The sequence below is a fragment of the Vespula pensylvanica genome, chromosome 15 (assembly GCF_014466175.1).
Source record: "Vespula pensylvanica isolate Volc-1 chromosome 15, ASM1446617v1, whole genome shotgun sequence".
Classification (NCBI taxonomy): Eukaryota; Metazoa; Arthropoda; class Insecta; order Hymenoptera; family Vespidae; genus Vespula; species Vespula pensylvanica.
In genome coordinates, this window is record NC_057699.1 from 4,277,523 (window position 1) to 4,292,522 (window position 15,000).

The 15,000-nt window shown below is 31.1% G+C and overlaps 4 protein-coding genes across 5 annotated transcripts; 2 read left to right on the forward strand and 2 right to left on the reverse strand.

Moving 5' to 3' along the window:
- Nucleotides 1–1,432: 1,432 nt before the first annotated feature.
- Nucleotides 1,433–2,936, forward strand: LOC122634652 (nucleoporin NUP35). Its single transcript, XM_043823793.1, has 3 exons — nucleotides 1,433–1,587; nucleotides 1,783–1,893; nucleotides 1,977–2,936. The coding sequence occupies exons 2-3, from the start codon at nucleotides 1,783–1,785 to the stop codon at nucleotides 2,838–2,840; spliced, it is 975 nt and encodes a 324-aa protein (XP_043679728.1). The 5' UTR covers nucleotides 1,433–1,587; the 3' UTR covers nucleotides 2,841–2,936.
- Nucleotides 2,937–3,085: 149 nt separating this feature from the next.
- On the reverse strand, nucleotides 3,086–4,954 carry LOC122634654 (glucose-induced degradation protein 8 homolog). Of its 2 annotated transcripts, none has more exons than XM_043823797.1 (4): nucleotides 4,610–4,954; nucleotides 4,399–4,523; nucleotides 3,926–4,320; nucleotides 3,086–3,843 (listed from the first exon to the last, which is right to left on the reverse strand). In XM_043823797.1, exons 2-4 carry the CDS (start codon nucleotides 4,517–4,519, stop codon nucleotides 3,667–3,669), a joined length of 693 nt encoding a protein of 230 aa, XP_043679732.1. In that variant the 5' UTR covers nucleotides 4,520–4,523; nucleotides 4,610–4,954; the 3' UTR covers nucleotides 3,086–3,666. The 2 variants fall into 2 exon arrangements, with proteins under 2 accessions (XP_043679732.1, XP_043679731.1); XM_043823796.1 differs by having other exon boundaries at nucleotides 4,614–4,953.
- A 125-nt stretch (nucleotides 4,955–5,079) lies between these two features.
- Nucleotides 5,080–7,954, forward strand: LOC122634647 (parafibromin). Its single transcript, XM_043823788.1, has 4 exons — nucleotides 5,080–5,238; nucleotides 5,589–6,859; nucleotides 6,949–7,090; nucleotides 7,173–7,954. Exons 1-4 carry the CDS (start codon nucleotides 5,108–5,110, stop codon nucleotides 7,207–7,209), a joined length of 1,581 nt encoding a protein of 526 aa, XP_043679723.1. The 5' UTR covers nucleotides 5,080–5,107; the 3' UTR covers nucleotides 7,210–7,954.
- A 1,326-nt stretch (nucleotides 7,955–9,280) lies between these two features.
- Nucleotides 9,281–11,798, reverse strand: LOC122634651 (doublesex- and mab-3-related transcription factor A2-like). Its single transcript, XM_043823791.1, has 3 exons — nucleotides 11,482–11,798; nucleotides 10,431–10,643; nucleotides 9,281–10,159 (listed from the first exon to the last, which is right to left on the reverse strand). Exons 1-3 carry the CDS (start codon nucleotides 11,683–11,685, stop codon nucleotides 9,428–9,430), a joined length of 1,149 nt encoding a protein of 382 aa, XP_043679726.1. The 5' UTR covers nucleotides 11,686–11,798; the 3' UTR covers nucleotides 9,281–9,427.
- Between the last annotated feature and the right edge of the window lie 3,202 nt (nucleotides 11,799–15,000).

Below are 15,000 nucleotides of genomic sequence, written 5' to 3' on the forward strand. Positions count from 1 at the left end.
TGCGTACGGTGTGAACTACGATGTTTACTCGTCGAAATTCGAAGCATGACTGGACCACTTACTTTGAAAGGCCCGAGTTTGTTGTCATCTCACGAAACCACGTATCCCCACTTCGCAATTTAATTCTAAATTAATATTATTTGTATAAAATATTGAAAGAATGAATCTGTAACAGTAACTCTTTGTTATTACTTGCGGACAACATCTCACTGCGATGTACACTAACCAAAATACAACACAAAACTAAATTAGAAATGGTCAAAATCAAAGATCCGATTTTGTCGTCTTTACGCTGCGCCATGCAGAATTTAATCTAAAGTAAACTAAATTGTAGAAATTGTTCAAGATATGTATTATATTGCATTGTCCTTGCTTTAACACTTCGTTGATACTTAAAGTACAAATATCCTGAGTGATCTTCGATGTTCTCTCGCCGGAATATTGGTCAAAACTGATCCGATCACTGTCGAAGTCAATGAAAAATTCGGTTTTCAAACATTGATCGCGCGATCAAATTTTAACTCTTTTTGAGTTAATCGTAAATATTAATTTTATTTTATTTTATATTCAACGCATGTATCGTGCTACGAAATATTTAAATAAATTTGTTATTATTTAATTATTAGTTTAATATATTCCATATATAACGTACTTATATACTGTCTAATTAATTATAAAATTATCGGTAATATAGCTTATTTTAATTTATCCGGACGGCAAGAATAATTTTTGACGTTTACTCGTTTAAATGCAAAAAGAAACTGACTTAATATTGATACAGGAAGGAATTGTTTAGTCTCACCTGCGAATACCTAATAAGAGATTTGCGATATTCATTTCTTGAAATTTAATTTTTAACTGATTGTCATCTATCAAAATTTAACAAACTTTCTTCTTAATTATTGTTTAAATCACTTATGACTACAAAAATTGAATAGATATAATAATGAAAGTAATTATTTAAAGTTATTTGTTGGAAAAAAAAGAGCTAACGTCTTTACTATCATGATTACGAGAATAACCTAACTTTCAAAATCATTGACTTATTAATTTTTTTCATAACTTTTGTATGCAGTGACTTTAACTTGAATATTCGTGCGAGCAAAATTAAATTATTAAATATTAAACGAATGACTTACTAGTTTATAATGTTAACCACTTCGTATTTGTCTCATATTTCATCAATATTAAGTAAATTATCTAAATTATCGAAAATATCGTAATACGATCTGTGGAGAATTCAACACATCCGCCTCAAATAGCCAACTACTACGAATTCAAAATTTTGAAGGATACGTGTTTGTATGTGTGTTCATATTTATGTTTTGGAAGCGTTAACCAATGATATGCATTGCACAATATATATTTGTTCGTTGATTGGCTAGAATTATTTTGACCAATCAGCAAGCATGAATCGTGCAAATGGCGGCTAGTATCTGCATCGATAAAGTGTAACCTTTCTTAGAGTTTCATTTGAAATATTCAAAAAACGCTCGCCTGCTTGATCGTTAATAATTTTGACGCAATTGAAGTGTTTAATTTTTAGAAAATATAATTTTTTAGTCAATATTCGTACTGCTTGTGACAGTAAGTAGTAAAAAGATAAATTATTTTAACATAATTCTTTAAAATGTATAACCTTAAACTCTTTTGTATATTATTTATAACATTGTATGATATAATGAATATTGAAATCTATTGAAAGTAATAATTTATTTTGTTCTTATTAGAAATTTATTTGAATTAGTTTAAATTAATTGCATAATTTTGAATAATTATTAGATGGAACCTATGACTTTGGGATCACCTGTTAGCAGTCCAGTACAAAATCCATGTAGCCCTGGTGGTACCTCCATGTATCTTCCAAGTTTCCTTTTAGGAGATACAAATATTGTAAGTAATAATTTTTTATATATAATTATAACGTTACTTTTAAATTCTTTTAATAGTAATATAATGTAATTTTCAATTATTAGCCTATCAAAATAGGAGTAACGAGTCCTCAAGATAATAGTATAAGACATTTGAATGCAACCAATTGTAGTATAATGTCACCAGTCTCCCAATATGGCACACCAGAGTATCGTATTAATCGTCAGAAGGCTGTTTTTGGAAATGCTACTACACCAAATACATCTCAAATAGGTGCAGAAAATCAAGCAGGTGGACCGCCAACTCGTGGATTATTTGATGTAATAGAAACTTCGCCGGCTATAACGACTCATAAAGTAACATCAAATCAAAATACACCAAATTTTTATCCTAATCAGTCAAAAATGTTGATGAATTCAACCAACAGTATGTTATTCCCAGATAGTCCATTGAATTTGAATGCTAACGAATCACAAGGACTTTTACAATGGGTCACTGTCTTTGGTTTTCCTCCAAATGCAATTAATACAGTACTTTCTCATATTTCTAGCAAAGTTCGTATAATAGATAAACACCCACCGCCTTTACCAATAAGTAATTGGATACATTTAAAATGTGCGTCCGAACAGGAAACGCAAAGAGCATTAGCATGTAATGGTAGTATAGTCTCTGGTTCAATTATGATTGGGGTAATACCGTGTACCGATGAAGCTGTTATTTTGAGTAGTGATAAAGAAAATCGCTCCAAGTTAAATGGAAGTATGAGATCTTTTGCTACTTCTAATAAAATTAATCAAAGTAAAGATCAGAGTACACCGCAATCACCAATTAGAATAAAAAATGCAAGACCTCTTGCAGTTGGATACAGTCAACATTTAAGTTCACAATCTGTACAATCACCAGAAAATGTTCCACAAAAATCTACTGGTTTAGTTTCCAAAGCAATGGAATATATGTTTGGATGGTAATCAAAATGGTTAATACCATGATTGTGTAAGGTACAATTACAATCTAATTTTTATAAAAAAGTGTACATTAATCAAAATAAATACATATTAAAAATATTTACTTAGCTAGGAATAAATATTTTATGATTCATGTTCTCTAATTATTAAATTTTTTTGCACTGTTTTAAAAATTTTTAATTATACATTAAGTAATTGCTGAATAACTTTAAAAAGTAAAGGTAGTATTATTTATAACTTCTCAATGATCCTCTTTTGATATGGTACTGTCTAATCTTATTGTTACATTAAATATACATGTTGTGAATAATAGTTAAATCTTATGCTACATGATATATATATATATATTTCTTAAGTATTTTGAAACATATGACAAAACGATTTGTTTATTATCTGTAAAATAGTGATGTATAATTTATGAAAATGATAATTTTGCACTTGTTTCATACTCAGTATGGTATTCTGATTTGTTAGGCTTGTATTAAATTTATAATAAAAATGACGATTTACGATGTATAATGAAATAATTCTAATGTATACAAAGAATTAATATACACATTTTATTCTAAATATATTAATAGATACCGAGTTGTTATTACATATGACATGTTATAAAATTTCAAATCTATTATAGAGTATAATGAAATTTTCTCTTTTTTTTTTTCTTTATTTAAAACAAAAAAAATTACTTAATAATTCAAAGAATTTTATAATTAAAAATCTAATGTTTATGTAATAACAATATTAATATATAATATTCGTCCTCTATAGATACTAATAAATAAAATCTTATTATTTCATCGAAGTACCTATTTTCAATTTATTAGTATTATTTTGGACTTTCAATAGTTGCACTACCCAAGTCAGTCATTTTAGGATATTTTACTTTTTTCTTATCCAGCTCATCTTGGGCCCATAAGATCATTTTTAATAAATTATTTAATCTCGGACTGGTTGATTCTCTATGTTCCATTTTCAATATAGCAGCATTTAGTTCACTAGCAATCTGCATAATTTAATTGTAAATATGTATTAATAATATCAAAAAATTATAATAAAAAAGCAAAATATCTTACTTAGACTATTACCTTTTGTCGATGTGTAGGATGTAGAAGATCGCTAAAAGGACTTTTATGTGGTTCATCAAAAGCCAACAAAGCCAAAGTACGTTCCAATTCACACAATATATTATCATCTGACTCTCCAGCTTCACTAAGCTGATCTTGAGCAAACTGTAATGCTTCTTCGATTCTGCCAGTACGAATTAATTCAATGAGATGTAATTGTTGGAGATGAAAATAAAGATATCTATCATTGTCTAGTAATTCAGGATGCAATTGATTGACCAAATCCGTAGCTTCTTGAATGCGACCATTTTGTATAGCATCTCTAATACGAATTCTATCATCTAACGAACTCAACTCTATTGTCGGGCCAACTCCAGATTCTTGTTGAAATTTTTCAGCTGCTTCTTTAAATCCTTCTAAAAAGACATAACATGTATTATAAAAAATATAATATAATTAAAAAGAAATTACTCTTTGATAATAAAAAAAAGTACCAGTTACAAGATAATTCATAATCAGATTATTCATAGAGACTCTTTGCATGTGAGATCCTTCTTCAAGTTTAGCGACCCACTCATCTTTAGATATACCATCCTGTTTCTCTGGAAAGCTCATTGTCCTTTGAAGAACATTCATTTAGAGAATAAACCGTTGAAAATTTGTAAACAGGTTATTAGTCTTTTAATAGTTTTACAATCTACTCACGTACATATGAATGAAATATAATGTCAGAATAGGTTATTGTATCCCTACAATTATATATACCGTTAATAATTTTGGATTACTCGAGAACACACTTTTCACTTCACTCCGCACGTAAATGACCGGAAAATGTATAAGAACAAAAAAAACAAACAATCTTAATTTGTCTAATTTTTACTACGTTTATTTCATATGAAAACTTTTATTTGGTAACACAACCTATTTTTACGATAATTAATTATAATTTTGTCATTCTACAGAAGAAAACTTAAAACGTTTATACCACTTTGTAACAATCTTTCTCTCGAGTACGTTTAACTGTGTGTACGTGTATATAATGTATTACCTGTCAACATAAAGTTAAAAACATTAGGTACTATATTCAACATACAACATAAATATAATAGAGAAGAATCAGTTACGTTTTATGTAAACCTACATTTATCCTTAGTAACTCTTCAGTCGACCATCAGATGTCGTTGTTGGATGTAGTATCTAAACATGGCCGATCCGTTGAGTTTGCTTCGACAGTATAATGTCAACAAAAAAGAAATTATTGAACGAGAAAATCAAATTATTTTTGGTGAATTTTCTTGGCCAAAGAACGTAAAGACCAACTATTTAACATACGGGTAAGTTTTTGCAAGAAAATAATCCGATAAATATTTATATGAACTACAGTCTGTCTGATTATCACCATTAAAGGATTAACGTGAATATCGTATAATGCTATATAAAAATAAACAATGTATATAAAGAATACTTCGTTAAATATAGATATCATAAAATTTATAAAATCTTTATCTTTATATCTTATAATGCAATTTATCAAGTATTTAAACTTTTATATAATATATTACTAGAATGATCAAAGATAATCCAATGCAGCAATGCTTTACATGTAGTTTAAATTGTATTTTAATATATTTTATGGTAGCTAAATATTCACAATCATTCCATTATTTTCTAAATTTATTTATAGGTCAGGCAAAGAAGGAACAGCGAAAGAATACTATACTTTAGAGTGCCTCTTATTCTTATTAAAACATGTACAACTTACACATCCTGTATATGTACGACAAGCTGCTGCAGAGAAGGTTCCTGTTGTACGTCGTCCAGATAGAAAGGATCTTTTGGCCTATCTTAATGGAGAAACTGCCACATCAGCCGCCATAGATAAGTCAGCTCCATTAGAGATTCCGACTCAAGTAAAACGTACAGCAGAAGATAGTCTTGAGAGTGGATCTTCTAAGAAACCTCGTTTTGAAGAAACCCATGTTCAAAAAGTTAAAGAACAACTTGCAGCAAGACTCGATGCTCCTAAAGAAGCATCAGTCACAGTTGACAATATCAAGTCTCTTTCAGAGGCTATGTCGGTTGAAAAAATTGCAGCTATTAAAGCTAAACGATTGGCTAAGAAACGTACTACTATTAAAGAAAATGACGATATTGGCATGGGTTCGGATTTACGTGTTATTCTTGATATGGATGTAGACGATACAAAAGATATAGTTTCGAGAGAGAGACAATGGCGAACACGTGCAACAATTTTACAGAGTAGCGGTAAAATATTTGCAAAGAATATATTTGCGATTCTCCAAAGTATTAAAGCTCGTGAAGAAGGAAGACAAAAGGGTCCTGCTGTTCCTACGCCAATGGTTACTCCGCGTTCTACTCCTATGAGACCGTTACCACAACCGGCTGTTTATAATCGATACGACCAAGAAAGGTTTATTAGACAGAAAGAAGAAACTGAAGGATTTAAGATCGATACTATGGGCACTTATCATGGAATGACATTAAAGTCCGTAACAGAGGGTACTAATCCAGCAGTAAGAAAACCACAAACCAATCCATCCACGACTCCAACTTCTGGATTATTACCAACATCTGCTGCTAAGCTTACGCCTCAACAGGCTGCACAAAATAAAAGACCTAGTAGAACTCCTATCATCATTATTCCTAGTGCAAATACTTCTTTGATTACAATGTATAATGCAAAGGATATTCTTCAAGATCTGAAGTATGTGAGTAATGAAGATAAAAGAGCTCAAGGTTGTAAACGAGAGAATGAAGTTCTTTTACAACGTCGCAAAGAAGGTGGCTTGACGGTACCATATCGCATCGTGGATAATCCACAAAAATTAACAAATGCAGATTGGGAAAGAGTTGTAGCAGTATTCGTTATGGGACCAGCATGGCAATTTAAAGGTTGGCCATTCGATGGTAATCCAGTTGAGATATTCTCGAAAAGTATGCATCATTAATTATTTCGTTTCAAAAAAAAAAAGTTTGCGATGTTTTATTTTTATATGATTAAAAAAACAATCGTTCTTTTACAGTTTGTGCATTTCATTTGAAGTATGATGAAATGAGACTGGATGCAAATGTTGCACGTTGGGCTGTTACAGTAATTGAATTAAGCAGGACAAAAAGGCATTTAGATAGAGCTGCATTAATGATATTTTGGGAACACTTGGATAAGTAAATATTTTTTTTTTATTTGATTTTTGCATGTAGTCATGTGATATATATATAACTAAATTTATGAATTATATTTTTACAGGCACATGATAAAAAATAAGCCTCATTTACGATTTTAATCGATATGACTGCTAAAAAAATAGTTGTCGATGATAGGCAACTATTATAAAATTCGCATTTTGGGTACTTTTCGTAAAAGCGAGTTGTATATAGAATATAAAAAAATAAAAAATCTTTGTATATATATTTGCAAGATAGTATAGCATATATTCTCTTTCGAAACAGGAGTTATGTATATTAGAATTTGAGTCTGCAAATTTCATTATTGCTTAAAAAAGAAAGAACACATGCCTTGTACGGATATAAAATTTTTAAACATATCCAAATGGATGAGTATTATTACTAATACACATAGTGAACAGAATTTACAAAGACAATTGTACGTACTGCCTTTTCAAATAATTTGGCAGATCGAGATATTGATTTTTTTCATTTAATATGTGTATATACGCGTGGATGTGTGGATGTATGTATGTGTGTATATATATATATAATTTATATACATATATATTATATATATATATATATTAAATGAAGTACACATACAAAATGAATTATCATAGGCTCGTGATATTAATATAAACGCATGTGCCTATCGTTAAGTAATACGTTTTATTAAAAGCAGACTATATATATACGCCTATACGTATATAACAGAAAGGAAATGTGTAATATGGTTTAATGTAAAATGTTTGGTATAATAACGTATGCGAACCAAAAGTGTTATTCAACAGTGTTACGGTGAAAAAAAGAAGTTTATTAAAAAGCCAAATAAATAAAATCTTGTACATGTCACGTAATGCATTTAAAAGCTATATATTCGTTTAAATTATTCTATCAATTTCTCTATTCAATTTTTATTGATCGTAAAAACAACAAAAAATCACCAATACGTATACATATACACGTACATACAAAAGGATTTACGTTTCTTATCACCACAGTGTCAAGTTTCAACGTGTATTTAGTAATTCGAAGCACGATGGATCACGAATTCCCAAGGGGTAGAGGGATCACTGTATTTTCTGTTCCTAAAAGTGAAGCCAAAGTAAATCCCTTCGGGGCATCGACTCTCGTGTTCAACCGATGCCGATTCTGTTTATACAGAAAATCGAATCTTTCTAACTCGGTTACAGAATCCCTATTACTTGGTAGAACCCATTGGTTTTTCTCACGGAAACTGATAATAATATAGTACGGTTTAAAAGTACATATTCCTTTTAGGAAAAAAAAACAGTAAAAATTTTTCAAGCAACTTTAACTAAATTACATCATACAACAACGAAAAGTATTTAGTGAAAATGTTAAGAGTACATATATGCAACGACGAAGTGTCATGAGTAGTAAAAAAAAAAAAAAAAAGAAAAAATCCGATGGTCATCAGTTTGATCAATCTGTATTTTATTTTACGCTTCACGATCAAAGGTCAATCGTTGGAGTGTATCGTAATAAGTGATGCATGCTTTACTACGCTCGAATTGACTTAACTGTTGCGTTGAACTTTGAAGACGAACCTTTTCTGTTGAGAAAAAATTACCTTATCGATTCGTAAGATTTGTTAAACCCTATACGATGTGTGTATCTGTGTGTGTGTGTGTGTGTGTGTGTGTGTGTGTGTGTGTGTGTGTGTGTGTGTGTGTGTGTGTTTCATGCACAACGAACCGAGAACATTAAAGATTTGTATAGCTCGTTATATACAGGTGTGTGACATTTAATACGATTTCGAGCGGAAGGATAAAAAGAACGGTTTTTTTTTCTTTTTTTTTTTTCTTTTTTTTAATAACGATTACGAAATAAGTTTAGGTGCAACTAAAAATAAGCTGATTTATTTATTTTTTTTTTAATTTTACAAGAAGGAAATCAAATGTTTACAAGGGAGAGATAAAAAGAGAGAGAGAGAAGGAGAGAGTATTACACATATATTACGTTATTAAAAAATACGTTACAAAGATAAAAGTTCTTTGTATTAAATTTAAAGAATTTCTTAGTTTATTTGTTAAGTTTTAGAACATAGATGTAGAAGAAAGTTGCCAAATTTATGACGATCAATTTCTTTTTTTTTTTTTTAATATAAATAATACTTAACAACAACAATAAATATATATTAAAAATTTAACATATCAGATATCTTTAAAAAACCGTCTGACAATCTTTGATATTAATTTTCATAAAAATTCTTACCAAATAAATGGATATAACTCAAAATACTTTCAAGTATGATAAAATTTTGGCAATTCTCTTCTATCATAACTAATAACGTTAAAATGGAGAAACGAATCAGAGTATATTATAGGAGCACTGAGTGCAATTTGGTAGGACACAAGGAATACCAGGAAATACAGGTGGTAAATGTAAAGTAGCTGATCTAGGTGGTGCGAGCTGATCAGCAAGATGATCGGCAAGGCGATCGGTAACTTGAGCATAAACACGATCTCTAAGTTGTTGTTGCATGCTGGAAGCAAAGTAATCGTTGTATCGAACGGTTAGAGCAACGGTTTCTCGATCATAAGAAATTGGTAGAGTCGAGGGATCTGATGAATCGGAGTGATGTATGATCGATGTGGGATAGGTTGCTGGTCCTGTGTTTGGACTGATATTTTTGGAAAGATGTTCAGGTAGGACATTGAGAAGTCGGTAAGCATCCTCAAGATAAAAATTTCTGGTAAAATTCGAGGAAGTCGGAGGAAAGTGATTATTGGTCGATAGATCTATATCATTGGTCGGTCTTTCTCGATCCAATGCAACTTGTGTTTGAGGTGGTCTAAAGGCTGACGTTGGAACCTCAGCACTCGACACAGAGCCAATCCCAAAACTTTCACTAGCGAAATACTCGATTGCCTTTAACAGATCTTGGCCACATCGTTGGAGAACCAATTGTAAGACTGATAATTTAGTTCTAGGAAAGAGACGAGCCAGAGTCTCGATCGATCTTCGAGATACCGATACTTCTTTGTCCATCGAGCCGTTTATTACTCCTTTCATCGATCTCGTTCCCTCGTCAGTCGAATTCTGAAGAAGAAAATATCTTCTTCCTGGTATATGATAGTGATAGAACCAGGGCTTCCCAAATTTTTATAGGCCGAGAGCCACTTTCAAATACGATAATTTTTCGCGATCTACTCTTTCGTAATGAATTCTGACATCTCTAACGAACATTTCAAGATACTCTCATATTTTAATATTTTAATACAACTCACCAATTGGTCGCGACCCACACTTTGGGAATCTCTGTGATAAAAAAAATATGATTGACCTAGTCTCTCATTTCTCTTTAACTTACCCTCTTCGTTGAATCATCCAATGGAGAATCGACTTTTCGAGGACTCATATCCTTATCCTTTTCTTCTTCTTGACTGGATATTCCTTTTGGTTCGGTCACAGCCATCCCAAATATTTTCCCTGCTGGAAGTCGGTTCAGTTTTTCACCTGTAGCTACTTTCGCCATCCTCAAGGCTATTGCATCTTCGGCAGCTTGTTGTCTCTTCAAAGCGACCTTGTATTCGATACATTTTAATCGTAACTTTTTCTTCTCGTTCTCCTTTTCTTACTTCTCGTTTTCTCTCTTTTTTTTTTTCTCCCTTTCGTTAAAACAACTTTCGGAAATATCGAATCGAGTTCGCAAGCTAATTCATTTTCTTTTCTTTATAAACTGATTCATCGTTTACTCGATACTCTACATATGTATGTCTTTTATTATTAGCATTCAACGTACTAATGTGTCTACATGCGTATGGACGCATTTGGCACGCGTTATTTCAAGCTGGACCACCCACTAGATTCTTTTTTCGTCTTTTACAGAGATATCTACGTTATCGGCAGCATTAGATCAACTTTCGATTAATTCGATCCTATCGATTATCTTCGATTTATTAACACGAATTTATTATACTATTAGATATATAAAATAAAGAGCTTATTTTTCTCTTTTTATCGGGTAGTTTCTTTTTAAAATACATTTTCGCATCCCTTGGTGTATATTTGATTACAGATTCACAGCTATCACTACTACTTTTACACAGTTATGAGAGTTTATCTCGAGAAGATCGAACGCCTTGATATATGTAGGTGTATATATATATATATATATATATATATATATATATATATACATCTATATAGTAGGGACAGGATCGAGTGTCATAATGCCTATGCAAACAGAAATGAAATGCTACACCGCGGGTTAATGGATTTCATTTTCATCTTTCTCTTTTCTTTTTTTTCATGTGACGTTAAAAGAGAGACCAAAAAAGAAAATAACAATGTTTCATCATCCTCATACACAATGACTAATAATAATAATATAATAATAATATTAATAATATAAAAATTACCTGAGCAGCCATAACTCGTTGACGTTCAGCTATGAGGGAACATTTTGGACAGAGACATTCCCTGTAACGACATTCTCGTTTGTGTCCTCTTAACCAGGATATTAAACCGTGATTTCTACAACGCGCACATTTTGGTCTTCTTTGTTTACTTTGTTCCTCATTAGCCTCGTTTGTTGATTTGTTTTTACTCTTTGTACGCAGCATCGATGTAAGTTGTTATTCTTGAAAATCAGTCTTTTATATTAATTGATTCTTGACGCGTGACAAGGGACGAACACAACATTTAGTAATATCTTTTACACACACTTTTCATTTCGTTATATTAAAAAAAATGTTCACTGACGATTATATAGTAAAAGAACAAAAAACGAAAGAAATATAATACTACTACGAAAGTAATATAAAACGTCCACGTGATTCGTTGATGAAGAAAATTTAAATAGGCAAAGAAAAACGCGTTTCCAATGATCAATGATCTTCTACAATCGTTAATCACAGACTGAAGAACTTTCTCAGCGGATAACAAGGAAGAAGATCTCCAAGCTAATCTCCGAGATTTAGTTTCTTCCGCAAGAAACAGACGATTGGCTAAGAGGGATGTACAGGGTGTCGACTTGGGTGCGATTCCAGCATCCCTTAAAGCAAGAAGGGGATATAGGGGGAGGGTAAAAAGACAAACATCAGCCGGACCAGCCTTTCTTCCCGATTGGTCCCGTTTTGTTTACTTTACTTGCCACTCCCACCGATCGGGAACTTACTCGAGTATACGTACTCGACTTTCGAGTATGTGTTATTATCGTTCGTCCTGCGGAGAACAGGAAGTGAGTCTCGATCTATAGTAGCACATATATGTATATGTAGGTATATAAAAGAGATCTTTTACTTATTCGTAACACGTACGTTATATACGTATAATAATCGATAAGACGTTAAACACATCGGCATAAGATTTTAATACGAACTTTTATCCACCGAGAAAAGCATATTATGTATAATTCATGAACCGATTGAAACTTGTTGCTCCAAAAGTATGAGAACGTCTCTAGAAGGAGTACTAAACCTAGAAAATATAGATATGTATAATGTTTGCATGCGACCTATATTCATATATGAGCTAGTGATTATGAAAGTGATCTAAGTCATTTGAGATATTACGCAAAACAAATACATATATTTCTCTATATAACACGATCTACTATTTACCCTATCCGAGTCGATTTTTTTAATATTAAGTTTATAAAAAAATAAAAGATCAATGCGAGAACTTTCAAATCGAAATGGATAGAAAGGAAAGAAAAGAAGGGGTATGCTAACAAGTACAAAACGATATCTTACTGCCAAGAATCAAGATCGTTTAATTCGCATTTCACCTTGTTTTTCTTTTTTTTTTTTTTTTTCACGAATACAGAATTCGTAGCTGGGTTTTGAACGAGATTCGATTGGAATAATAGAATGAATGAACCATCGCAAATATTAAACCGGTCACATTCGAGCGTATTCGCGTCGCACTTATTTATAGATTATATTAAACATTCTTGTGCCGTACTAAGTGCATTCTCGCGAGTCTATAGACGCAGCCATGATATGTAATTCCTTCGTTAGATCCATCCGGGCACTTACGAACGATCGGAAAAGATCGAAAGCCATATTTATGCGGAACTTTCGTATCTTCTCGCCATTTTGTTTTTGTTTTCTTCTTCGTCTTTCCATCTCTCTCCCTCTCCCTTTCTCTCTCTCTCTCTCTCTCTCTCTCTCTCTCTCTCTCTCTCTCTCTCAAACACACGCACACGCACACGCGCTATTATCGATACTATACTACCTTAAGAGGTTCGCATAAATATTCGTTATTTTAATCTCTCCTTTTTTGTAGATTGATAGATAGATCTTCCAGGAAGCAATTCGTAATAATCATCGTTTTTATGTCTATGTATTTATGTACAATGAGTCATAGAAATATTTGAGAAAACGAAGTTTGAAATTTTTTGTTAAAAAATTTGAAAATTGTCTGTAATAATTATTAAGAAATTAGTGCGTACGAAATATATTTATAAGAATTTGAATAAAAAAAAATGATTTTATGTCGTAGCATGTTATTGTATGCGTCTATTGGATACGTAAACATCAAAATCGACCGATCGTAGAGCGAGTTACGTTTATTCAAAGATTAATATCGTAATAAAATGATGAGTTTTACGATATACGCATAATAACAATTTTATAAATCTTTATACAAGTGTAATTCGCTTCAGGATAAGTGAATTTTGATGACAGATCTTTGTAGGATATGCACATATAAGAACAATCAAATGTACAAAATGTAGATATAAGTGTTTTTTTTGTGTTTTTTTATTTTATAAAAGTACTTGATAAAAAATTGAAAAAATTCTCATTTAGTATTTTTTTATTCATGCTACGACGAAAAACCATCTTTCTCTTTGTTCTTTTTCTTTTCTTTTTTCTTTTTCTATTTTTTTTTTCCTTTTTTTTTTCTTTTTAATTCTTCATACATACTTTTTATATACACAACACACTAATTTTTTTGTATATGTATCTATTTTAAAATTCAAAGTACTTGACCTATAATAACAAAAAATTCTCTTCAAATTTAAAAAAAAAATGTTGAAATATTTCTCTAACTCGTTGTATTGTTTCAATGTGAGCTAACGAAGATACGGATCGAGAGAGGACTTATTTTATGTAAATCGATCTTTTACTTAACGGCAAAGAGCTTAAGATCTAAGAAAATGTTATCAATGAATTGATACGAATGTGGCACGAACGACCATTTTGTTTTGTTGTTGTTGTCATTGTTGTTGTTGTATCGTTCGGAAAAAGTCGTTCTTCGAAGGCGACAAATTACATTTATTTTGTCGAATAATTATAATACATTCTTTGCACTCGCGTATTGTCAAAAATGTCGACCTTCACATAAAACGATCGAGTAGGACGATTATGTTTATTTTCGATTTTCGTAGATATGGTCAAACGATATGGTCCATCCGTGTGTAATTTGTACTGAGTTTATAGTGTTCACTTCTCAAAATTTATGTGTTCATTCTTAATTAAAGAACTTCGAAAAACGACCGTACCGAATTTTTATTTTATTTATTTATCTTTTTTCTTTTTTTTTTCCTTTTTTTTTATTTTTTATTTATGTGTATTTGGAATCGGTTACAGGTACATACATGTATTTCGAAATAATGTGATATTGGGCTCGTTAAAAAGACGAATAAAAAATAACAGTACAATATTAACATTCGTATAAATAGCGTCAATCGGATAAAAATCATTGTAGATGTTTCATTCATTTATTTATTTATTTATTTTTTTATGTATTATTTTGTTGTGTGTATCTCTTGGTCGTAAGTGCCTGTCCTTTTTATTTATCTTGTCTTCTCTTCCTTTTTATCTATTTCTTTTTTATTTCTCTTTTATATATATATTTTTTTGTTAATAGCATACTATATATATGTTACGTAGAAGCGGTATAATGAAAATTCTTTCTATTTTTTCGATGTG